This window comes from Salvia hispanica, chromosome 4 (assembly GCF_029641045.1).
Source record: "Salvia hispanica isolate PSC_SH4W2 chromosome 4, Shi_PSC_v1, whole genome shotgun sequence".
Lineage (NCBI taxonomy): Eukaryota > Viridiplantae > Streptophyta > Magnoliopsida > Lamiales > Lamiaceae > Salvia > Salvia hispanica.
This window is the reverse complement of record NC_142695.1, coordinates 42,696,608-42,722,263: the sequence shown is the minus strand read 5'-3', so window position 1 is coordinate 42,722,263 and position 25,656 is coordinate 42,696,608. Positions and strand designations below refer to the sequence as shown.

At 41.0% G+C, this 25,656-nt stretch overlaps 2 protein-coding genes across 6 annotated transcripts; both read left to right on the top strand.

Annotated features, from left to right (window-relative positions):
• Positions 1–6,357: 6,357 nt before the first annotated feature.
• LOC125195178 (protein ANTAGONIST OF LIKE HETEROCHROMATIN PROTEIN 1-like) lies at positions 6,358–7,643 on the top strand. The gene is made up of 4 exons (XM_048093364.1): positions 6,358–6,645; positions 6,734–6,890; positions 7,053–7,504; positions 7,623–7,643. Exons 1-4 carry the CDS (start codon positions 6,358–6,360, stop codon positions 7,641–7,643), a joined length of 918 nt encoding a protein of 305 aa, XP_047949321.1.
• A 2,384-nt stretch (positions 7,644–10,027) lies between these two features.
• On the top strand, positions 10,028–22,842 carry LOC125197198 (uncharacterized). 5 transcript variants are annotated; one of them, XM_089056438.1, is made up of 5 exons: positions 10,028–10,154; positions 10,257–10,332; positions 10,420–10,519; positions 13,935–19,229; positions 20,570–21,048. In XM_089056438.1, the coding sequence occupies exon 4, from the start codon at positions 16,724–16,726 to the stop codon at positions 18,362–18,364; it is 1,641 nt and encodes a 546-aa protein (XP_088912564.1). In that variant the 5' UTR covers positions 10,028–10,154; positions 10,257–10,332; positions 10,420–10,519; positions 13,935–16,723; the 3' UTR covers positions 18,365–19,229; positions 20,570–21,048. The 5 variants fall into 5 exon arrangements, 3 of the variants coding, with proteins under 3 accessions (XP_088912564.1, XP_088912563.1, XP_088912562.1); XM_089056437.1 differs by having other exon boundaries at positions 10,083–10,332; positions 13,935–19,144; XM_089056436.1 differs by having other exon boundaries at positions 10,083–10,332.
• The last annotated feature ends 2,814 nt before the right edge of the window (positions 22,843–25,656 follow it).

Genomic DNA, 25,656 nt, shown 5'->3' with positions numbered 1-25,656 from the left:
TCGTTGAGTTTTGCAGTCATACTCTCCCATTCTTTGGCTTCAAATCTAATTTTCAAGAGATAACCTTCTTCTCTTTTTTGCATTATCATCTCATGAAACAATTCTATAAGAATTTTAACTGTCTGTATATTGAAAATCCAGCACATATCTACTAAATCTGCATTCACAAGATGAAATGTGTAATGAATAAGCATTCTACTCAAAATTCTACTCACATTCTGCTCAAAATGCAGACTCAGACTACTCAAAATGCAGACTCAAACTGCGAAGCAGAAACTGACCTAATTCTGCACTCTTTTTTCTTCTCTCAACTCTATGCTCTTCTTCTCTTTTTATTTATGCAAACTTCATTGGTTGAAGAAATTGAAGAAGTCATTTCACTAGGATATGCAAAATCTTTGGAAGTAGAAAGCTAGGAAGTAGTTGGAAATGAATGCAAAGTTGGCTGCGAAGTTTCTAATACGACTCAAAATTTCAGCTCCAAACCCGAAAAAGGTTATCCGACTCAAAAATTTTAACTCCAAACCCGAATTCAAAACCCAAACCCGACTGCAGGCCCCCCCTGTCAAAATTATGACGTAGGCTCGACCACTTGGGCCGACCTTAGCAAGCATTTTGGTGTTCAAAAACATAAATACACCTCTGGTGAAAGTAGATATATAATCCATAAACCAAACAAAACATATTCTGTAACACCCCGAATTTCCGAACCCTAATCTTAGAGTCCTAGAATTAATTATTGATGACGTGGATGATGTGAATTATTTTGATGAGTGAATTTATTGCATGAGTTTCCTTGACCGGGAAGTTTGAAAAGTCAAATTTGTTGGTTATGTGATGTGGCATGTGATTTATTAAATTATGAGATTATGTGGTAATTTATTTGTTTAAGAGTGAATGAGAATATTAGAGAAAATTTCCATAAATACTTGCCACCCAATTCTTGTGATTTTCGAACCCCCCTTGATTTTAGAGGAGGAATTCTATTTTTCCGGATTTAATTTAATTCTTGGGATATTTATCCAAATTAAATCCAAGATCCAATTATTTCCTTATTTTGAAGAGGAAAAATCGAGCCCCCTTGTGCCTTGGTGATTTTCGAAAATCACCTATTGTGGGAAGGAAGGAATTTATTTCATTTTAGTTAATCCCTTATTTGATTTCCTTCCATACCTAGAATTAAATTATTCTACCAAATCTTTCCATACCTCAAGGAATCTTGCCTTAACTTATTCTAGACAATATTTAAAAATCCATGCCTTATTTAAAAAGGCATAGGGACGCCTATTTCCATCCCAAGTTGGGAGAATTCTTATTTTTATTTTGCTCCGTGATATTTTATCCTACTCCGTAAAATATACCAAAACAAAATCTTGGCTAATTAAAAGGCCAAATTTTCGAAACCTACATGCCTTGGAACCCTAGAGTTTATTTTTGGTATTTCTTCTTCCCTACTCTATAGTATTGATTATTTAATTGTGGTGAATAACATCTTACCAAATATTCTAAAGATCTCATTGGACTCTATAAATAAGAACCAAAACCCCTAACCCTAGCCCCCACATTTTCGAAACCCCCTCCCCCCACTCTCTCAAATTTTTCTTCTTCCACACACCAATATTTTGTCATCCTTTGAGAAGAATTTAGAGTTTGAACGCCAAGATTCTTGAAGAACCAAGTCTCTACTTTGTTTCTACCGATCGTTTTTCTCTAAAAAGGTATTTTGTTTATGAGTTCTTATTCTTCTTCTTCTTCTTCTTCTTCTTCTTCTTCTTCTTCTTCTTCTTCTTCTTCTTCTTCTTCTTCTTCTTCTAACCGATTAATCGGTCTTCTTGAACCATCATGCATCTTGGTTGAGTGAAAGTGGGATAAAAGGGATGTGGGAATATGTTCATGTGCGTGTGTGTGGCGTGTGTGTGTGTGTCGTGTATGTGTGTGTGTGTCGTGTATGTGTGTGTGTTGTTGTGTTGTGTAGTGTGTGTTTGATGGCTAAATATTCTTGTGTGATAAACATGATCTTGATTAATTAGTAATGATAAGATAAATCGATGGGAAAAGGGAAAAAGTATTGAGACATGCATGAGTAAGAGTAGTATTGAACCTAATTTGTGATATGTGTCTATGTGATTAAAAGGTGAAACTTTGGTTGCGAAGCCGGATAACGGAAAAGCGAAACTACTTGAAAACTAAGCAGTCGAGGTGGGCTTTACTCTTAAAACTCTCTTTTATTTTGTCAAAAGTATTGATTGGTGTTATAAGGGTGGTTTAACTGTTATGCCATGCCCATGTTTGTTTTATTGTGATATTGTGTGCCTGATGCCTAGTTTGTGAGTTCGCTCCATTGGGCTATAGGGCTATGAATGTGATTATACGAATTCGGGTCTAAGTATGGGCCGCAAACCCTACCAGGCTGTGTACACGAGGGGATCGGGAGCTGTCCTTGCTAGTCGGCCGGTCTCGTGGGCGAAAAGTGTGGCCACACTTTCGTCGCACCATGGAAAGATTGTGATTGTGGAAATTGATGAGAAAATGGGGAGTTATTTTGACTGGCCAGTCTATGAAAATATATTTTGTGATACTCGTGATATTCTCTTATAACTGCTTAAAACTCGAGTTCACTTGGTAAGGGTGGCATAACTTATAAAATGTTTTGGCAATGAGCTCACTGAGTATTTCAAAATACTCAGCCCTGCATGTGTTTTTCTTATGTGCAGGTTGAACGATGACGAGCGGTGGCGGGTGTTGAGCATGATAACTAATTAAGATGTATATTTTGAACTTCAAGCGTAGTTGTGTCCTCATACATAGCTACTCTTTCTCTTGGTCGTCTTCCTGAATTTTGATACACTTTAGGATTTGTTTTTGGGATATTTGCATCTTGCCTTCGATTTGAGGCCTTAGCCATTTTCTTGTGATTTTTATCTTGGATATTATGTTGTACTCTTGAGATTTTGATCGTTATTTAAGATACCCCTTTCTCTTTCTTATTCAAGCTTCTAGGTTAAGTTGTTGCTTTACTGCTCTGATGTTTCCTTTAAATGCTATGGTCAACACTCTTTAAATAAAACCCTAGCCTATGTTTACTTCTCTAGAGTCCGTTTGGTAGCAGCCGCCACATTTATTGTACCCTAAGAGGGCGGGCTGTTACAGTTGGTATCAGAGCCTCGGTTTCTTTCCGCTCTGGACCCAAGAGTCTTTGTTCAAAATAGAGAAATTTATCCTTGTACTCTTATACTAATGAACTAAATATGGAAGGCTCAACCGTAACTCGTCCCGTTCAACCACGAAGAAAGAGGTACAATGTATGACTATGATTTATGATTGAAACTTTATGCTCTTGAAAATTTCGGTGGAAAATGTATTTCTTTGTGAAAAGCATGCCTTAGAAATTGGATATATGGTGTGATTGTGAAGCGATGCTTCCCGAATGGTGATCTGTCAAGTATTGTATGCGAGTTTGTGAAATTGTGAAATGTGAAATGTGATTACTTGGCTGCTACGAAGCAACTCCTATGTGAAATATGAAGTAAATACTATGGCTTTTGGAAAATGTGGTGAAGATATGAAACGGGAGACACTATGCAAATGTGTAATTGCTTCTGTTTAATAATGAGGCATGATGTATCACATATTGAGGTATGATTGTGAACACGTTTTGCTTGATGTTGAGATTTGTTATTACATATTCAAACTGCAAGTTTAACTTGAAGGACGTACATGTTGATTACTTGGAAGACAAAAATTTTAATACATATTTGGTTGAAAAATACATGATTTTGAAATTGTGAAGGCGAAGTATGACGCATGTGTAGTTGCAATTATGTGATTGTGAAATAGATGGACATGAACTGCATGAAGTTGGAAATGCGATTTTGGTGGATGATGCATTGATTAAGTGCTAATCTTTACATATATTAATATACGACTCAAAAGTTGGTTGCGAAGTGTCTATACGACTCAAAATTTCAGCTCCAAACCCGAAAAAGGTTATCCGACTAAAAAATTCCAACTCCAAACCCGAATTCAAAACCCAAACCCGACTGCAGGCCCCCTCTGTCAAAATTTTGACGTAGGCTCGACCACTTGGGCCGACCTTAGGCGGGCATTTTAGTGTTCAAAAACATAAATACACCTCCGGTGAAAGTAGATACATAATCCATAAACCAAACAAAACACATTCAAATCACTCACATCTTGGCCAAAATAAATCATATGATAACACCAAGAAGCAATATGAATAAGCATTCTACTCAAAATTCTACTCACATTCTACTCAAAATGTAGACTCAAACTACTCAAAATGCAAACTCAAACTGCGAAGCAGAACTGACCTGATTCTGCTCTTCTACTCTTTTTTCTTCTCTACACTCTATTCTCTCTTCTTCTCTTTTTTATTTATGCAAACTTCATTTGTTGAAGAAATTGAAGAAGTCATTTCACTATGATATGAAAAATCTTTGGAAGTAGAAAGCTAGGAAATAGTTGGAAATAAATGCAAAGTTGGCTGCGAATTGTCTATACGACTCAAAATTTCAGCTCCAAACCCGAAAAACTAAAAAATTTCAACTCCAAACCCGAATTCAAAACCCAAACCCGACTGCATGAACTGATTTCAGTATGAATTGATGGATGTCAGAAGAGGATTTGAGTGTTGTGCGAATTTAGGAGGCGTGAAGTTGAATATCGATTTACACAGTTTTGACTAATTGGGAAGTGTTGAAGCGTTGGTGAATATTAATTCATATTTAGTTTTAGTTATATTTTATCATTATTTTTGTTAATAATTTGTTGTAGTTATTTTTTTGGCAATTAATTAGTTTTAGTGTATTTTACTAAATACAAAATGTGACATATATAAATATAATTAAACTTGATTGATGTCACACTTATTGGATAGCACGGGATTTTAGGAGGTTTTGTTTGTCAAATGACTAATATAAGAGTGATGTTATAATTTTATTGAGCTTTAATACTTAAGTTATTTTTTCCCAATTAACCGCCTCTTTCTAAGAGAAAGCTGTAATATATCCAAAAGAGATATTTTACGTTATAGATTTTTTCATAATTATTGAGAAATCATGTAACCGCCCCAATCAACTGATTATTTTATAAAGAACTTGCAAGTTAGAATAAAGAGCATAACATAAATAGCTTCATAAATATTCAATTGTTAAACACGTCAAAGGATGAAGTTGGGGAAAATACTCTTTGTGTTTTAGGGTCTAGGGTTTAGGGAGAGAGCGAAAATTCCATAGAGCATTTAGTAGGGTGCAATAAATAACACATAATTATCATATATATCAACCGAAAATGTGGTCGTATCTGATTTCGCAATTTCATATTTAACACATAATATTCATAATCAATTATATTATTAATCGTAAGTATATCAATTAGCATATAACCATTATAATTAACTTACATAAGAAAATAAAGTATCACTGCAGAGTGCCCTACTCCAGTTCACAACATATCCACTTTCATATTATTGTCAGGGTGCGTTTTATAGATGGAAATAAGTGAGACTTTTATTTTTATCCACGATATTCTCAACGTTTTGTAGCCTTGACAATAAACCAAGTTGACATTGGACATATCTAGTTTGAAATCCTTTTTTTACTGTTGAAATTGGAAAATAAATTTAAGCAAGTGTCTCGAATTTCTCACCCTGAATTGTTTGCGTATTCCTTCAATTATTTTCCTTTTCCCACTATCAACCCACAAATTATTAGGGCATCCATTCTTCTCCTCGTCGTCGAAGACACCCGTGCCGGCTGTTGACGAAATTAACACACAAACAGCAAACACAAGTTGAAGACGGGGCTCCGGTAAGTTATCTCCAACTCCACTCTATAATTTACATATCTTCCAGACCTCATATGTCCCCACCTTAGATTCGTTCATATTTCAAATCAGCCCCATATAAATAGAGTAGTATGATTTTTTTTTATGTACTTTCTATGGGTAATGGCAATTACTATGTGTTGATGAGAAAGTTTCGAACACTGCATCTGATTGAATGCCCCTGTGTGAGCCCGCTTCGAAAAATCTGAATGTATTTTGATTAACTGACGTTTGCCCTTGTAATTTTGTTTCACAAGTCACGCAATGATGAATGGGAAGTCCAATTCCGAATTGGTGTTGCAAACGGTTATGGATGTGGTGCGAGACCACCAATTTGATGTTTTGTGCCTTATCCTAGTGTGCCTACGGTACAACAGCAATGGGCGGGGCAGAGGTCGGCGTGGTGGCACATTCAGATCTCGATATAAGTTTGTGAGCAGACTTCCGGGGTAGATTCGTCATATTAACCGTCTCGCTGGAGTGAATGACAGGGTTTGTATGGATAATTTGAGGATGGATAGGAATGCATTTGGAAGACTATGCATCATACTACGTGAGTTCGGTGAGTTATCAGACGGTAGGCATGTGAGCGTCGAACAACAGGTTGCAATGTTTTTGGGAATTCTTGCGCATCATAAGAAGATCCGGGTGGTGAAGTTTAAGTATTGGAGATTAGGGTACATTGTTTCCAAATATGTCCACACTGTTTTGAGGGCTGTACTAAAGCTTTACCGAACTTTTTGGGTTGTCCCTGACGCGGTCTCCGAAGATTGTGTTGATAATAGGTGGAATTGGTTCCAGGTATAAGTTACACTCTAAGATGTCATACTGAAAAAAAACCTGCAAATCTCATTCAATTTAACATCCTCTGTTATTTTCCACAAAACAGGGTTGTCTAGGTGCCATTGATGGCACCTACATCAACGTCCAAGTTCCGATTGGTCATAAACCACGCTACCGCTCCCATAAAGGTCAGATTTGCACTAACACACTAGCTGCATGTGATCATTATATGCGATTCGTGTATGTTCTGGCTGGTTGGGAAGGTTCAGCCAGTGATGCGCGTGTTCTACGAGATGCAGTTACTCGACCTAATGGATTTCGGGTACCCAAAGTTACCACCTTTGTTACTGAGTAAAGTATCCTCAACGTGTGGATTTTTTTGAATACAAATTCACCTTACAAACTACATGTATGTTTGTATGTAGGGAAGTATTACTTATGCGATAACGGGTATGCAAATTCTAATGGATTTCTGGGACCGTACAAAAGTGTAAGGTATCACCTCAAAGAATGGGGTATTGGAACCGAGGCTCCACAAAATGCACGTGAGCTCTTCAATATGAGACACTCTCGGGCGCGCAACATCATCGAACGGGCATTTGCCGTTCTAAAAATGCGATGGGGGATCTTACGGAGTGCTTGTTACTATCCGCTGGCAATACAAACCAATATAATTTTGGCTTGTTTCTTGCTGGACAACTATGTGCGGGATGCTATGCCGGTTGACCCTGTTGAACAATCAATCCATGGCGTTGACGAAAACGCTGGTATCAACGTATACGACGATGGTGGCCCCGTGGAATACGTTGAAAACGTTGAACCAACCAACGAATGGAGTGCAATGCGAGATGAGTTGGCAGAATCTATGTGGCAATCTGTATGCCACATATTCTCATTTACTTATTTGATTTGCGAATAAACGATTATCATCATTTAATCAGCTTATAATTGTCTAAACTTAAGTCTGATTTTTGTGTTTTGTGTTCTTGTCACAGTACGTGAACCACGGTGTTTGAAGTCGACCATTGGCGTCCCGATGGACTAAGTGAAGAAGGACTTCTTTTGTTTTTTCGCTTTGGTTTATATGTATGAACTTTGTAAAAGGGCTGTAATGATAATTGTATGCCTTTTTGAGCTGCGAGGAAGACGTAAGTTTGCGCTTTTGTATCTCCCATGTTGCTGTGACGGATTTTTGTGTTCATACTACAAACTGCATAGTGCGCCGTTGTACTTGGTGCACGTAGATGTAATTACAAAACGATATTCAATTACAAACCCCCACATCGACATCGACCCACTACAACGACCCATAACGACACTGCCCTATGCTACTACAAAATAGATTAACAAAATAGTTATATAGGCGACAACTATTGTGCACTTAATACTACCTAAACTTCAAGGCTTGCCTTTGTGTGCATTCCCCAAAGGGCTGCACGACGCACATGATGAACCACTCGGGGAGCATTTGATATTCAGAACGACACCGTGGAGAGTTCGGCCCATACTAAATGCCACCTTCCGAACTAGCCCACCATCAAAGTCCCGCACATAGTAGTATGGAGGTGGAATACGTGTGGATTCGCGGTCTAGGGAGTCGACGTCCTCGTCGAACAACTTGCGACGCACCGGGGCTTGCTGTGGAACTGCTCCCGAGGTGACTTCGTCGACATCTACAGACTCGAATCCGTCAATGACAATTACTTCAACACCAGGAACTACAGTTTCCGAGATGACCACGGCATTTGTTTCTATCTCCTCCTTAACATCGTTGAGCCAGAATAGAACGGCAAGCCTTGGGAACTCCGGCTCGTCGTGGTAGTAGTAGGCACCGGCGAAAGTGTTAATCTACGTATAATGCATATACAGAACTGTACATATGTTAGTTTACTTTACACATGTTCGCGAAAAATAATTGCCATGGAAAATTCCTTCAAAATTTCAGCCCAAACTTCGTCAGAAGCAACTACGACCTTGTCTACAGTGTCCCATCTTGTCCCCGGTGTCCCGACGACACTCTTAAACGTGCGGTACCGTGTCTCATATCCACCCTGTCCTTTATCTCCGACAGAGTAAGATAGCAGCCCAGCTCCGACCCCATCTTCACCCCCGCCTCGAAGATGGCCTCGTTTGGCACGCCCAACCCGTCTCGATGAAGCGTGGACTGCATCCGCACAGCCGTCGACAGAAACAAATCATCCGCCTGGGGTGACCATTTGCATGTGTAGAGAAACGTTTCCTGTGGTGGAATATTCATCTCAGCTAACTTGAGATGCGGTGGTAATTCATGTGTGGTATCATGTGATCTATTTATAGAAAGATGATTGTGTTACAGCTAATAAGTCATTATGCATTGGGCTAATTTATGGTTGTAATTGACTAGTTTCAACCCCTCCATTCGGCGGAGAAAAAATTCTGTAGTCTGGACATACCAAACGGCATAATGAGTTGGTATATCGTACAAATAATTATTTGACAAATGGTACTCTATAAAGTCGTATTCCAAGTATACATAACTACAAAAGAAAATTAATTAATCATATTTATAAAAATGTAGTAAGTTACGCGCTTATTTTTTTATATACTATAATTAACATTTATTGACTATATAATTTCTCATCTATTTACTACTCCCTCCGTCCTACAAAAGATGTCACACTTGTGGGACGACACAAGATTTTAGGGGATTTTATTTGTGTGTTAAATGAAGAGAGAAAATATTATTTTTATATTCATGTGACAGAGAACTTTTTCCAAAAATGGAATAGTGACATCTTTTGTGGGAGAAACTAAAAAGGAAAGTGTGACATCTTTTGTGGGACAGAGGGAGTATATAATAAAAATTAACATTTATTTACTATGGCTTTTTTCATTTATTTACTATATAATTTACATTAAAATATTTATAATAACTTGATGAAAAAAATGGTATATCATGAAATTCCAATTTAGTTACTAAAAGGCAATACACACATGATGATGTTATATATAACTTCGTGTTTTTCATATAAATAGAAAAGTTTAGCACTTAATTTAGATTTGTTGATGTAGTAGTATTATACTATTTTGTTGACGTAGTATTATTTTATTATTACATTATGTCTAAATTTATTTGTTATTTTATTTATAAAGTATAAAAGATATAACTTGACGTTTATAATTTCATCCAATTACATAAAATATACAATTGGATGTATGCTATGACGAATGTCCAAATTTTAGGAGAAATTTCCATAATTTAAAGTACTATTTTAATTAGTTTTATATTCATTAGCTTCTATGTAGATTTATATGCACTAGTGCATTTTGTCCTGCCACTCGTCGACGTAGTTTCGGCGCTGCCGTCAGGTGAAATAAATACCCCTAGTTAATGAAGTAGTTGGGTGGTTGTAACTTGTTGGCATTAAACGCAAACCAACTACCACGATGAGGCTCCATAAAATGGACCAAATGTTGATAACTCGACCATTTTACTCAGCGGAATCCCCCTACCACATCCATGGCTGATTATCCAGTGATATGACAGGGTAAGACTCTTCCCGCAGAAAGAGCTGTATTGATTTGCATCTTTCTCAAATCAAAAATCTCCCTATCTAAATTAATGCTTTTGGCTCCATGAGAGACGGTAGATCCGGCGGCAAGGATGGCACATTAATCCCGCCTTTCTGGAAGACATTCTCTGTAGAGACATGCCTCGAAAGTTTAGTAAGTTACCCATTTCTTTGAACCATTACACGCATCATTTAGTACTTTCGGATATAACTCCATAAAATTATGTTTTATGTTATGTAGAAGGTACCTCCTGAGTGGGTGCACCGGCATGGTCGGAACTGTTGGGGAAAACGCAGCGGAAATTGCAAAAACAAATAAATCCACAAAAGAATCTATTTAGGTGATTATGTGGATCGATTCAATTTCATGCTTGAACATGTAGAGACATATAATTGCGCAATTAATCACATAATTTAAGTTAAATTATGATGTTGATTCTCCAAAGAATCGAAGTGGCTTGCTACTTCTCCACATGTAGATCTTGAAGCTTGATTGTGAATGCAAGACCAAAGATCTTCTAACCTATGACCCTTAACTCTATAGATCTAAATTCCTTGTGGGAGGAATCTTTTAGAAATTATAAGGATCTTTGAAGGAGAAGACAAGAAAACCAAGAACACACAAAGAGGAATTTTGAATTCCTCTATTAGAGAGAGAGGGTCGAAAATTCCAAGTGTGGAGGCTAGGGTTTTGTGTGGTATATTGTCTCCTCTCCTTACATCTTTATTTATACAGTTTATGATGGGCTAGGTTAGGGATCTATGGGGCTTGGATTCGGCCTCCCCAACTGGACTTTCTTTACTAATTAAATTATAACCCATAATTCAATATAAAGCCAATGTAATATTTCTTGTGCCACTATCGAAGAAATACTGATCGCTCATCCAATCCGTGATTACAAGCAATCCGGGTTAACCTCTTTAATATATTATTTCCCGTGTCTAAGACTTTCTATATCCATTAATTAATTTGTAGTCTGCTATAGACTTTAAATTAATTAATATCTTTTTATTTCCAAGAGTTTGTCTAGTACGAGATGTATATCAAAATATAATTTTCCTTTTCTATTTATTCTTGGATTAAATCCAAACCGGTCGGGTTTCCGAATAATAGAACTTCTCTCGAACACCTCTTGGGGATATAGTCAAACCACGCAGGCACACAAATCAATGTAATAGAACTTCTCTCGAACACCATACTGGTTATTAATTACTACTACCCAAGATATCAAGAATATTGGGTTGCGAAAAACCCGCACCTATTGATAAGTCAAAGCAGCGTATGATTAAATAACGCGTGTCCTATATTATTACAAAGATTAGGAAATATTAAATCTCCAAGACATCGTCTTACAGTAGATAGCAACAAAGACGTGTCTATACTTTAGATCCATTCAATGCGATACCACATCAGTGTCACTAGTCATTCTCAAGGTAAAGACGACTTTCGGATAGACACTGCAACCTTTCACGATAGGTAGCCAAGGCCTATCTAGGTTGTGAAAAAAGTTTTACTTCTATAAGGTACCGGTTGGGCCACCTACTGTGATGACCTTTCCACGACCCAACCTTCAATGTAGAAGACTTAGACTGATTTTACTTTCCGACATTTTAATTATATAATTTAATATATAATTAGATACGGTCAATACCCATTAAAGTAAAATACACAGTATGAAGAAAACATTTATTATTCTCATTAAATGAAGAGTGCTTACAATATACAAGCAATTTATCAAATTCAAAATAAACTCGAAAAATGCTTTTTAGTATATCTGTTCCAACCATCTCCCACTTATACTCAAAACATGCTTTCGAGTATACTACTGTCAATTTTCTTCAGTTTCTCCCACTTATAGAGAAAGCAGGTCTGAGACTTTAATGCATCTAACACCTATCCCTTCCATATGACGATTGAACGTCCCACCACCCGATAGGGCTTTCGTGAAAGGATCAGCAAGGTTGTTTTCTGTTGCAATCTTGACTACTTATATGTCACCTCTCTGTACAATCTCCCGAATGATATGATACTTCCTCTCAATGTGTTTGTTTGCCTTATGGGATCGTTGTTCCTTTGAGTTTGCAACAGCTCCAGAGTTATCACAATAGACTGTGATACTATTTGGCAAACTCTGAATCACACCCAACTCCTTTAGGAAGTTTAATAAGGCTAATTTCATGCATCGGTTATATGGTAAAAAGCGTTACAATTTGCTGGGTCTAACATGTTTCCTAAGCCAGGTGTGTGATAAAATCGCTAGATCGAGGGAATGCTGAAGGAAACGGTCTAGCAAAGGAATGAAGTGAAGTGAGCAGAATTCAAAAGAAAAGAAGGCGTGACGGAGGGAGTCAGTGGCTGAGGGCAACAAAGTCTATCTATACCTCGCTGGACCCCACTCCAACGCCTATAAATAGAAGAGCATGCAACGCACTACGGGATCACTTTTTTTCACTCTCTTTTAGCTCACACACATAACACACACTTGGGAATGAGAGATCTGGGGTAGTTCGGGTTACGAAAGGGTTCATTTCTTTAGAAAGTCTCAGTTGCAACACCGTCCGCGTGTGGACGAAGATACAATCTCTTTTAATTTCAGTTGTTTTGCACTTTTGCGGTCGAACTTCACTTTCGGGAGTCGACTTGGCTGTTGATGTTACTTGTTATCTTTTCGCTTCTGTTGGTTTGCGTTTAGTTGTGATATTTCAAGTTGATTTACGTAGATCTTGCTGCTGAGAGTTTATTTTAACAAGTTTTATGTCGATCTCTGTTTTATTTTGATGTTGTGGAACTCGATCTGGGAATTTGGTGATAGATCTGTGGTTTGTTGACTGATTGGAGGTTGTTGTTTAAATCTGAAGTGATGAAGTGTTTCTGTTGGGTGGAGTTTGCCTCGGACGCTTGGATCCGGAGTGGATTTAGCGTCTAAGGTTGGATCCGAAGTGAGAAAAGGAAGTTGTTGGATGGATTTGAGTTTTCTGCTTGTTTCCTGTTTTACTTCGTCTAGCATCTGTAGATCCGTTCAGTTCTTCGTTGTTATGCATCAATTTGATTTAGATTTGCTTTGCTCTGCTCTGATTTCGTTCATGTTGTTTTTCTTATGAGTTTTTTTTACGCAATTTTGGTTGAAGAAGATGATGTCGTTGTTAGTTAGTACCCGAGTTAGTTATTCTGCCAGCTTTTCGCCCGTACCCTGCTTTTTCAGTCATGGTCCCCACAGTCAGTTTGTTTCCTAGGTCTAGGTAATTAGAGTAGTTTTCTTAGATCTGGTAATTGAGCAGTTAATTTTCTTTGCAACGTTCTCTTGTTATTTCGCCTAAGTCTAGCTATTAGCGAAGGAGTTTTAAAATTCTCAAGTCTAGTTTAATTTGTTTTCCTCAACCCAAGAAAAATGCGTGGCAGCAGCCAACACTAAAAACAAGTCCAAATCCTTGAACATGATTATTACACATCCTTCTCTGTGGGATCGATCCCTACTTCCCTATACTAGGTTTAGTAAAGTGGTTGAGGGTTTTTGAAAGAAGTGTTCTGTGTGTCCGACGACCAGGATTTCCTACGACCAACAAGTTCCTAGACCGCGTGATCTAGTGGATTTGCTGGACCAAGGGAACCTGTTTATTTCCTTCTGTGCGCACCGTGAACACAAATACGTACTTTCAGATGGCGCCGTTGCCGGGGAAGGATGGCGTTTATTGTTATTTCGTTTAAGGATCTGGTGTAAATATTTTAATTTCTGTTATTTTCTTTCTCCTTGACAGTTTATGAACGCAGGCTTCCATTTTGGAAGTTGGGCAAGCTCATCTGGGTCAGGGAATGGCCAATACAGGTGGCGAGTCAAGGAATCTACATCTACCATCACCACCAGATCAGGATTGAGGACGGAGGATCCATTCCCGTCCGAGTCAGAGAGTGAAAAAGAGTGGAATTCGTCGACAGAGGAGAACCCGGAGTCGTCAACAGAACCAGAGCATTCCGAGACCGAGGAGGAGGAAGACCCGAATATGGCTCATCTAGTAGACCCTGATCCGGAAATAGGGTCGCTCACCGCACATCTTGACGGTGAACCCGCTCATGCTATAGTCTCGAACCCACGACGGAGGTCGATCGATATCTAGACGAATGTACTCGGAGTTCTACCCACTTTCTCTGGGCGTAGGAACGAATACCCCTATGAATTTTTGAACGAGTTCAGTAAACTATGCAGCATTCAAAAGCGACCCAACGAGGCAACAGAGGAGGACTACCGTCTTCGAGCAATCCCGTTTGCTCTCAAAGGGGAGGCAAACACTTGGCTGCTAAGGCTCTCACCGGACTCGATCAACACGTGGAAGGATTTTAAACTAGAGTTTCTGGATTACTTTTTTCCATCCAACAAGACGAATGCCTTGAAGAAGGAGATTCAGGAGTGCAAACAAGAATACGATGAGTCTCTGAGTTCTTATTGGTCCCGTTTCAAGGGGCTGCTGGATGCTTGTCCGAACCACAGGATGATAGAAGCGGAGACTTACTATCTGTTCTACGAAGGTGCAAACCCTGAATCAAAGGACTTGATGAACTCCTCGAGCAGGGGAAATTTTACCAAGAATAAGGCAAGTGAAGCTCGGGAAACCTTGGGAAGGCTGATCGAGGCGAAGAAGGCCTATGATAACCCGCGAAGCATATTGAGGAGAGGATCAGCCAATGCAGTGATGGAACAAGAAGACAAGAAGGTGGAAGATAGGATCGATAAACTGGAAAAGGCCTTGCTAAATTCAATTGAGAAATACAATCCGCATGCTCCATTGGAAATTGAGAAACCCCCTGGTCAGGAGGAAAGGAAACTTCAACCGTACTACAGTCAGCCCTGCGAAGGGGAGTGTCAAGCTCAGGCAAATTTGATGGGAAGTTGGAATCCCGACGGAAGTTGGAACTAAGGAAGACAGAGGGACACTCCATGGAGGACTCACCCAAACATCAGATGGACTGACCATGATCAAGGCCAGCCACCCCAATGTTGCGAGAGGTGCCAGCAGACGGGGGGAATTTCAAGGAGAGACGAGATGCCTCAGGTCCCGGTGATCGTGTGCGAAATTTTTGATGTGTGGGGAATGAACTTTATGGGACCGTTCCCATCGTCTTGTGGGAACACGTATATATTGGTTGCAGTTGACTATGTGTCTAAGTGGATAGAAGCTAAGGCCACCACAACATGCGAATCGAAGGAGGTGGCAAAATTTTTGAAGACCAATATTTTCAAAAGATATGGAGTTCCTCGGGCCATCGTCTCGATCAGGGAACTCATTTCTGTAATCGCACCATCGTGGCTTTGATGAAGAAATATGGTGTTCACCATAGAGTGTCGACTTCATACCATCCTCAGTCTAATGGCCAGGCGGAGATTTCTAATCGCGAGATCAAGGCGATATTGGAGAAAACAGTTAATCCGTCAAGGAAGGACTGGAGCAAGAGGCTCGGAGACGCATTGTGGGCTTACAGAACTGCTTTTAAAACGCCTATTGGAATGTCGCCTTACAGACTTGTGTTTGGCAAGATGTGTCGCTTACCTGTTGGTATTGAGCATAAGGCGTACTGGGCAGTGAAAGAACTGAACATGAAACCGATAGCTTGCGAAGAAGAGCGGAAGTTACAATTGCAAGAATTGGAGGAACTTCGGTTGGAGTCATTTGAGTCTTCCATGTGGTACAAAGAAAGGACGAAGTTATGGCATGATAAGAATCTCCGGGTCAAGGAACTTCATGTGGGACAGAAAGTGCTCCTTTTCCAGTCCCGGCTCAAACTAATGCCAGGAAAATTGAAGTCTAAATGGATCGGCCCATATACCATCATCGGCATCCGAGCAAACGGAGCAGTGGAGATCCAGGGAAGTGCTCCGAACTCTGTTCCTTTCCTTGTCAATGGTCATAGAGTGAAAGTCTATAGGGATAATTCCGAGTTGTGTGTTGTGGACGAAGTTCCACTACATGCACTCCCTACTATCGCCTAGACAGACGAGTGGATATTCCCGATGAATTCCTGGGTCAAGTTGTAGGTTAACAATTTTGAAAATACAAACTGAACCAGGGAATCTCGGGAATACTCTAAAAAAGTGTGTAAATAGTTTAATTACTTTTCAAACTTAGAAAATCCAAAAATATTTTCGAAGCACCAGGCTCAGAAGGAAACCGATATTTTATACTCTAACCTTGACCTAGGAGTCTGGAACCTTCAGTTTTTTTTATATAGGTCATGGTCAAGGGAATCAGCTAGAGAAAAACCTGAAGGGAGAAGTCAAGGGAAGCCTGGAGGAAGGGGTCAAGGAGGGAAAAAGATATTTTGAAATTCAAAATCTGGCCGATATTTATGGAAGTTGTACGGTTGCTTACATCATGCCTGCAACCGCACCATCTTTTCATCAGAAAAGCAACCGTCGTCTCTCTCTCTCCAATAATCCCAAATCGACGAAATCTGATTTACTCTCCCTTCTCTCTACTTTCGTTGTCTCTCTCTAAAATAGAAACCTACCCCAAATTCAGTCCAGTTTCTTTTGCCCGATTTCAGATCTGCAGTGATGGATTCGACCCAACTCACCGGAAGTTCACAAAGCACGATGTACGACCCAACCCTGTTGGCAGAATTGACGCAGAAATTGGGGAGCGTCGAGAAAGCAAAAGAAGTGTATGCCCTGTTCGCCGCTAGCCTGATGCCGTCAGCGCCGATCATACCACCACTGACGATTTCGGCGGATTCGGCTGCACAGCCGGCGGATATTCGTGAAGAAAGGTCGCACGATTCTGGATCTCAACATGCGGAAACCACTTCACAAGAGGCAGAGCAAGAGGTGGCGGTGGAAGAACTGCCGGGGAGTGACGGATTGACGAACGACGAAACCATGGTGGGGACAGAAAGGCAAGAAAATGAGAACCCTAATCTTGAAGGTAGGGAAGTTTGTGAGGGGGAATCCCCTGTTTTTGATGAAGTTTGTGAGGGGGAAACCCCTGTTGTAGATGTAGTTGCTGAGGGGGAAACCCCTATTGTGGAGAAAGTTGCTGAGGGGGAAAACCCTATGGACTTTGGGGACGAGACCCCAACTGATGTCAGGGGGGAGAACCCCATTTATATTGAGGGGGCAACCCCGATGTTGGATGGCGAGGGGGAAACCCCAGGAAAATTGATGGAAGAATTACAGATGACTGGAGAACCAGAGCCCGTTGTGGAGGGGGAAACCCCAGGAAAATTGATGGAAGAATTACAGATTGTGGACCTGGTTGATGACCGGGAGGAAGATGTACCAAAGATAGATGAGAGGGCAGAAAAGAGGCGCACCAGGAGGAGTCTCCTCGATGAGGTAGATGACTTAGTTCCTGATGCTGCGGAGGCAGAGGAACGCCGCCTGGCCAAGGAAAGGGCGAGGAAAGGAAAGGCGGCGGCGACCTCATCTACTCGGTCAAGGAAAGCTCCCTCCATTAAGGAGGTCGAGGAGACCATTTCCCCTATAACCGAGGATCCCCCTATCGAGGAACAAGATGAACCCATTTCTGAGCCCATCTATGACTCTGAAGAAGCCGAAGAGGAGCCTATTCCAGGACGCCCAGAGATTTGGTTGACTAAAGAACTGCTGGAGGGGATGAGGCAGTTCGAAGATCAGAAGAGGATCGCAGTGTACAAGGAACGATGTGGCGCCGGGAAGATGGCCAAGTCGGGGAAGCAGTACAGCTCAAGGGAGCTTAAAATGATTGCATGTGACAAGGAGTTCCGCGGCTGTATCCATTCGATTGGATTTGAGTGGTTGCTGCAGCACAGCCAGGAAAAGGTGCCAGTGGATCTAGCAAGGGAGTTTTTCTCCACCTTTCGTTTGAAGAACACCACTGATCTCGACGCGGATTTTATAACGTTCAGACTTTTTAATGAAGAGTATGAGATGAGCATTCGGGAATGGTGTCTGCGGATGGAGTTGTTTACCCAAGCCGAGGATGAAGAGGGGGCATGGAATGATAGGATGGTTGGAGTACTGAAGAACACGCCCGGTTTCAAGGTGCAAACGGCATGGGAACTGATCACGCACCCCAAGGCGGGGACGTTTAAGTCCAGCTACTCCAAGGCCTCCCACATTGAAGACCGAATTCTCCGCTTTGCTCAGACGTTTGTCAGTTACAACTTGATGGGTACCGCTAATTCAGCTCTTACAACCACCGACCTCTACTTCACATAGTGCATGGCGAAAGGTGTAAAGGTGCACCTAGGATATTGGCTGGCGCAGGCATGCCACCAAATGACGAGCAACCCTGCGCGTCATATGTACACCTGCCATCTCCTCGGCGCTTTCCTCCAGCGGAACATAGAAATGAAAATTGCCAAGACCGCTCCTTTGGTAGTCATGTGCGAACCCCCGGAGGTGTTTAGTGTTGATTATTTCTTCAACAAGGGGTTACTACAAACTCATGGAGCCAAGACCCTCTTCTACTCGTTAGGGGATAAGGTTAAAGCAGAGCCTGAGGAAGTCGAGGAAGTCATGCCAAGTGAAGAGGTTGAAGAACTGCGCAAGGAAGTCCAGGATGTGAAGAAGGAAATGCAGTCAATGAGGAGGGAAATGATAAAGGAACTTGGTGGGATCAGAAAGGAATTGAATGGGAATCGGGAGGAAGTGAAGACCCTGAGGGGCAACATTGCAGATTTGGCGGTGAAGTGCGCCAAACAAAATGAGCGAATGACGGAAGCGGTGGAGCTTTCAATGAAAATGTTGAAGTGGATGCAGCAGACGTTCCCCTTGACCCAGTCGAAGGCAACTCCTGGGTCCAGCAGTGAAGTCAAGCAGCCCATTCAGAGCAGTCCCTCCGTCAGGCAACCGCAGCAATCGCTCAAGCAGTTGATCTCCCCGGCCGTTCCCAAACAAGTTCCAGCCCCATCTAAATCAAAGTCTATAGTGAGGAAGCCAGTACTCGAACAAGAAGCACAGAAGGAGGAAGAGCTGGAGCAGCCAGCAAAGAAGAAAGTAAGTATGACCCGACCCGGAATCCCACCCCAGTCTGGCTCTCGAGGGAGCCAGCCCCAGAAGTGAATCACCATCCCATGACCAAGTAACTTTTAATTTTCATTCTTTTATTTTTTTTTTTATTATTTTTGTTACCTATGTGTGTTTTATAATTGTTTGTGTCTTCTCCCACTTAGCCCACTGCGTGGTCTAAGTGTGAGAAGTTTGTGTTTTCTGTTTTATTGTGTTTTTCTCCCACTTAGCCCAATGCTTGGTCTAAGTGTGAGAAGTTTCTGTTTTTGTAACCTGTTTTGTTATTTTGCATTGATCTCTCTGTTTCCCCCCTTCACGACGATGGCTTGGGGACAAGCTTGAGTGAAGTGGGAGGGGGAGAGGAGTCAATGCATTACTTTGTCTGCATGTTAAGAGTCTGTAAGTCTAAGTTTTGTCGCATGAGCCAATGAATATAATACGGCATGATTCCCTTAGTGAAAGTAATTGAAAATAGGAGGCATTTCAACTTAGAAGCTTTTTCCTGTAATAAGCCTAGTTAATCTGAGTGAAGCGAGAACGATGGAGGATGCCTCTACTTACTCAGTTGTGAAGCCCTACTATAATAGTGAGTTATAAGCCTTAAATAACTTCGAGCTAACACATGTTTAAGGGCCTCCACTGAATGTTTAGGGAGAAGAGTTGTGAAGGAGGAAAAATGGGAAATTGGGTTATGAAGGTATAAGCTGGACGAAGTCCAGAGTAAGGTGTTATAAGCTGGACGAAGTCCAGAAGAGAGGAGGAATGGAGGAATAAGCTGGACGAAGTCCAGAGAAAAAAAAAATATATATATATATATATATATATATATATATATAAAAGGAGGAATAAGCTGGACGAAGTCCAGAGGGAAGTTGTCTAGAAGGCAGGAATGATAATAGCCTGACCCAGGAAAAGGAGGAACTCTTATAACCCGATGCTTCAGTGGTGTAGCATTAACTTAAGAGAGAATCGGTCCTAACATCCCTGGTGAGGAATGAGTGATCGAGTGAATCCAACAATCGGGTAAGTAAAAGGCTATCTTGACAAGCTGACAGATTGGCTAGGTAAAGGAAGGGAAAGGGCCTATTTAGAGGAGTGCAATCTATTGAATTGACCTTAATCTTGTGGGGACGGATGCCTAAAAGTAGAAGCTAGCTCATGTATATGTGTTTACGTGTTTGTATGTTTTTTTTTCTATTAAACCATTTAAGTTTTTAATTGTGTCTAGAGTCCAAGGAGTCAGTCAGGAGATAACCTTGCTTGAAATTCGCCTTATTCTTTTTCTTTTCTTGTCTTTATACTTGAGGACAAGTATGGTTTAAGTGTGAGCAGTTTGATAAGACTAATTTCATGCATCGGTTATATGGTAAAAAGCGTTACAATTTGCTGGGTCTAACATGTTTCCTAAGCCAGGTGTGTGATAAAATCGCTAGATCGAGGGAATGCTGAAGGAAACGGTCTAGCAAAGGAATGAAGTGAAGTGAGCAGAATTCAAAAGAAAAGAAGGCGTGACGGAGGGAGTCAGTGGCTGAGGGCAATAAAGTCTATCTATACCTCGCTGGACCCCACTCCAACGCCTATAAATAGAAGAGCATGCAACGCACAACGGGATCACCTTTTTTCACTCTCTTTTAGCTCACACACATAACACACACTTGGGAATGGGAGATCTGGGGTAGTTCGGGTTACGAAAGGGTTCATTTCTTTAGAAAGTCTCAGTTGCAACACCGTCCGCGTGTGGACGAAGATACAATCTCTTTTAATTTCAGTTGTTTTGCACTTTTGCGGTCGAACTTCACCTTCGGGAGTCGACTTGGTTGTTGATGTTACTTGTTATCTTTTCGCTTCTGTTGGTTTGCGTTTAGTTGTGATATTTCAAGTTGATTTACGTAGATCTTGCTGCTGAGAGTTTATGTTAACAAGTTTTATGTCGATCTCTGTTTTATTTTGATGTTGTGGAACTCGATCTGGGAATTTGGTGATAGATCTGTGGTTTGTTGACTGATTGGAGGTTGTTGTTTAAATATGAAGTGATGAAGTGTTTCTGTTGGATGGAGTTTGCCTCGGACGCTTGGATCCGGAGTGGATTTAGCGTCTAAGGTTGGATCCGAAGTGAGAAAAGGAAGTTGTTAGATGGATTTGAGTTTTCTGCTTGTTTTCTGTTTTACTTCGTCTAGCATCTGTAGATCCGTTCAGTTCTTCGTTGTTATGCATCAATTTGATTTAGATTTAGTTTGCTCTGCTCTGATTTCGTTCATATTGTTTTTCTTATGAGTTTTTTTTTACGCAATTTGGTTGAAGAAGATGATGTCGCTGTTAGTTAGTACCCGAGTTAGTTATTCTGCCAGCTTTTCGCCCGTACCCTGCTTTTTCAGTCATGGTCCCCACAGTCAGTTTGTTTCCTAGGTCTAGGTAATTAGAGTAGTTTTCTTAGATCTGGTAATTGAGCAGTTAATTTTCTTTGCAACGTTCTCTTGTTATTTCGCCTAAGTCTAGCTATTAGCGAAGGAGTTTTATAATTCCCAAGTCAAGTTTAATTTGTTTTCCTCAACCCAAGAAAAATGCGTGGCAGCAGCCAACACCAAAAACAAGTCCAAATCCTTGAACATGATTATTACACATCCTTCTCTGTGGGATCGATCTCTACTTCCCTATACTAGGTTTAGTAAAGTGGTTGAGGGTTTTTGAAAGAAGTGCTCTGTGTGTCCGACGACCAGGATTTCCTACGACCAACGAGTTCCTAGACCGCGTGATCTAGTGCATTTGCTGGACCAAGGGAACCTGTTTATTTCCTTCTGTGCGCACCGTGAACACAAATACGTACTTTCAAAGTTCTTGAGCCACACAGCCTCTTTTCAGCTTCAGAAGCAGCTACGTACTCGGCTTCCATGGTTGTGTCCGCAATGCATTTCTGCTTTACACTCTTCCATATAACGGCTCCACCTCCCAAGGTGAATACATAACCAGAAGTAGACTTCCTCGAATCACGATCAGATTAAAAATCTGAATCCGTGTACCCCATCGGACATAAATCAGATGCCTTGTAAACTAGAACATACTCTTTAGTCCTCTTCAGGTACTCGAGTATATTCTTCACTGCAGTCCAATGTCCTTGGCCAGGGTTTGACTGATACCTAGCCACTATGCCTACGACAAAGCAAATATTAGGTCGCGTACGCAACATAGCATACATGAGACTTCCAACTGCCGAAGCATATGGAACCTTTTTCATGTCCTCTATCTCTGCGTGTGTCTTAGGACACATCTCCTTTGATAGATGAATTCCATGTCTGAAAGGAACGAAACCCTTCTTAGAATTCTCCATGCTAAAACGTTTTAGTACAGTATCGATGTAGGATTCTTGAGACAAGCACAACATTCTTTTCTTGCGATCTCTGATCACTTTGATTCCTAGAATGTTTCCCACATCTCCCAAGTGTTTCATCTTGAAGAGTGGTCAAAGAGTAAGCGAGATGTGTTTGAAATAAAATCCCCCGATCCAGAGAATCCACTAGACACTGGGTCTAGGAACTCAGATAATCCTTGGGTAACCTGTCGTTGGGCACACAATCACTTCCTTCGCCCTTTGATAAGGCTAATTTCATGCATCGGTTATGTGGTGAGAAAACATTTTATTTTGCTGGGTCTAACGCAGTTTTTAAGCCAGGTGTGTGAAGGAGACGCTAGATCCAGGGAAAGCTGGAGACAATGGACTAGCAGAGGAAAATGAAGGAAAATGAGCAGAACTGAAGGGAAAAGAATGGCTAGAAGAAGGAAATCAATAGCTGAGGGCAACAAAGACTATTCATACCTCGCTGGACCCACTTCAACGCCTATAAATAAAGGAGCATGCATCACACGCCGGATATAGGATTTTCGCTCTTAGCTCACACACTCTCACACACACTTGGAAAATGGGAATTCTGGGATAGCTTAGGGTTTTCTAAGGGGTTCATCTTCGGCGAAAGTCAGTGTAACACCGTCCTCTCGTAGGGCGAAGAAACAATCTACTTTTCATATAGCTTTTTGCACTTATATTCCGTCGAACTTCATTGTTTTGGAAGTCGATTTGGTTGTTGCTATTTATCGGTTATCTATGCATTTAGTTTTGTTCATGTTGGCGTTATCTTGTGTTGATTTATGATTCTGGGTTTTCGTTTGAAGTTTTATTTCGGCAGCTAAATGTTAATCTCTGTTTTGGATAATTATGTGCTTGATCTGGGGAAGAGGTTGTGGATCTGAATTGTTGTTGTTGATCGGTGGTTGTTTGTTGAATCTGAAGCTATGGATATACTTTTGGTCGGAGTTTGTGTCGGATGCTTGGATCCGGAGTGGATTTAGCATCCGAGGTTGGATCTGAACAGGGGAATCAAGTTGTGCATGGATTTTGAACTCTTTTGCTCTCTTTTCAATTTACTCCGTCTAGTAGCCGTAAATCTGCTTAGATTTTGATTGTTCTTCGTTAAATTGCTTTAAATCCAGTCTGGTTCATTTCCAATTTACGTTCCATCTCTGTTTTTACTGAATTTTTTATGCAAATCGATTGGAGAAGATGATGTCGCTATTAGTTAGTACTTTAGTTAGTTGTTATCCAGCTTTTCGTCCGTACTTTACCTTTTCAGCAAATGGTCCCCACCGTCAGTTTATTTTCCAGGTCTAGGTAATTTAGGAATAGTTTCCTAGATCTAGCTGTTAGCGTGGCAGATTTCACTCAAGTTAGTTTAATTTCCTCAACCCGAAAATGCGTGGCACCCGCCAACCCAAAAATAGTCCCAAATCCTTGAGCATGTATAATTACGCATTCATCTCTGTGGGATCGATCCTTACTTCCCTGTGCTAATTTTTAGTATAAGTGGTTGAGGGTTTTTGAAGCAATATCCTGTGTGTCCGACGACCGAGATCTTCCAACGATCCGTGAGTTCCTAGACCTTGTGATCTAGTGGATTCGCTGGACCTAGGAGACTTGTTATTCCTTTCTGTGCACACAGTACTTAGCACAAACAGAAAAAGGCGAGCTTCAAATGGCGCCGTTGCCGGGGATGGATGGCGTTAATTGTTTATGCGTTTGAGGAATTGGTGCAAATAGTTTAATTTCTGTTATTTTGTTTTCTTGACAGTTTATGAACACGGGCTTCTATTCTGGAAGTTGGGCTAGTTCATCTGGGTCAGGAAACACCCGATACAAGTGGCAAGTCAAGGAGTCTACGTCTACCGTCACTACCAGATCAGGGTTAAGGACAGTAGACCCGTTTCCATTCGAATCAGAAAGTGAGAAGGAGTCTGGATCAAATTCTAACCAATTCAACTCCAGGCCACAGAGGAGTCTGGATGACATGGTCCACGACCTAGTGAATTCACAGCAGTTCATGCAGAATAACTTGCAATCCAATAACGATGTGGTGCACAAGTTGCAAGACGCTCAGTCGGAACACAAAGCTGCCATGGACATGATGGCAAAACAGCTGTCCCAGATCGCAGTTTCTTTGAACAAGATGCGGGGAAATGAAGGAAAACTTCCTGCCACGGCAAGCCACCGGACCGAGCAAACATTAGTCACATCACCTTGAGATCCGGAAGGGGTTATGAAGGGCCAACATTGGAGATCGAAGAGGAAGTACCCGCACAAGCAAGTAAAGGGAAGAAGAGTCAGGTGTTTCAAGAAGATAGCCCTAGACCCAGAGAAGTTCCTGTTCAGGATGACCTCCAGAAGGGAGATTTAGGGGGATCCTTACCTCGAGCAGCTGATCCATTTTTCCTGGATCCAGAGCCTGAGTTAGTAAGAAAAGAAGGAAGTAGGGAAGCTGGCGAACCCCCAGCTGGGAGTTCCACAAATGCGGTTAAGCGGGCGAAGCCGTTTCCATATCGAGGGGAAGCAAAGAAGAAGAAGAAGGATGATACAGAGGACCTCATGGAGATTTTTACCAAGCTGAAAATCAACCTGCCCTTCTTGCAAGCCCTGAAGATGCCCTCCTTTAGCAAGTTCATCAAGGAATTCATAGCAGGGAAGACCAAGCCGGACGGGAAGATTGTGATCGGGGAGAACGTGTCTGCTGTGATACAAAAGAGAAGGATGCCTTCGAAATGCACAGACCCAGGTATGTTCACATTACCCATTTCTCTAGGGGATATCAAAGTTGAGCATGCTATGTGTGATCTAGGGGCGTCTATAAATGTTTTACCGCTTTCAATCTACAAGAAACGGACATGGGTTAGGATGGTCGCCACTAAGGTGGTAATCCAGTTAGCAGATAGAACTTGCATCTGTCCTGAAGGTGTGTTAGAAAATGTCATAGTCAAGGTGCATGATTTTCTATACCCTGCTGATTTCTATGTTATCAAAATGAATGATTATGAGTCTGCTGAGTCTAGCGGCGTGCTTTTAGGGAGAACATTCTTGCGCACCGCTAAGACCATTATCGATGTCTTCGATGGAAAAATTTGTTTGGATTATAATGGGGAAAAATATACATTTAGTATAGATGAGGGAATGAAAAGACCAT

Excerpts from the sequence above, each read along its gene's own strand:
- LOC125195178 (XM_048093364.1), top strand. The coding sequence starts at position 6,358 with ATGGATAGGAATGCATTTGGAAGACTATGCATCATACTACGTGAGTTC. Across the intron at positions 6,891-7,052 it reads TGTTCTGGCTGGTTGGGAAG|GGAAGTATTACTTATGCGAT; the intron begins GTTCAGCCAGTG and ends GTTTGTATGTAG. Across the intron at positions 7,505-7,622 it reads CAGAATCTATGTGGCAATCT|TACGTGAACCACGGTGTTTG; the intron begins GTATGCCACATA and ends TTCTTGTCACAG.
- LOC125197198 (XM_089056438.1), top strand. The coding sequence starts at position 16,724 with ATGGATTCGACCCAACTCACCGGAAGTTCACAAAGCACGATGTACGAC.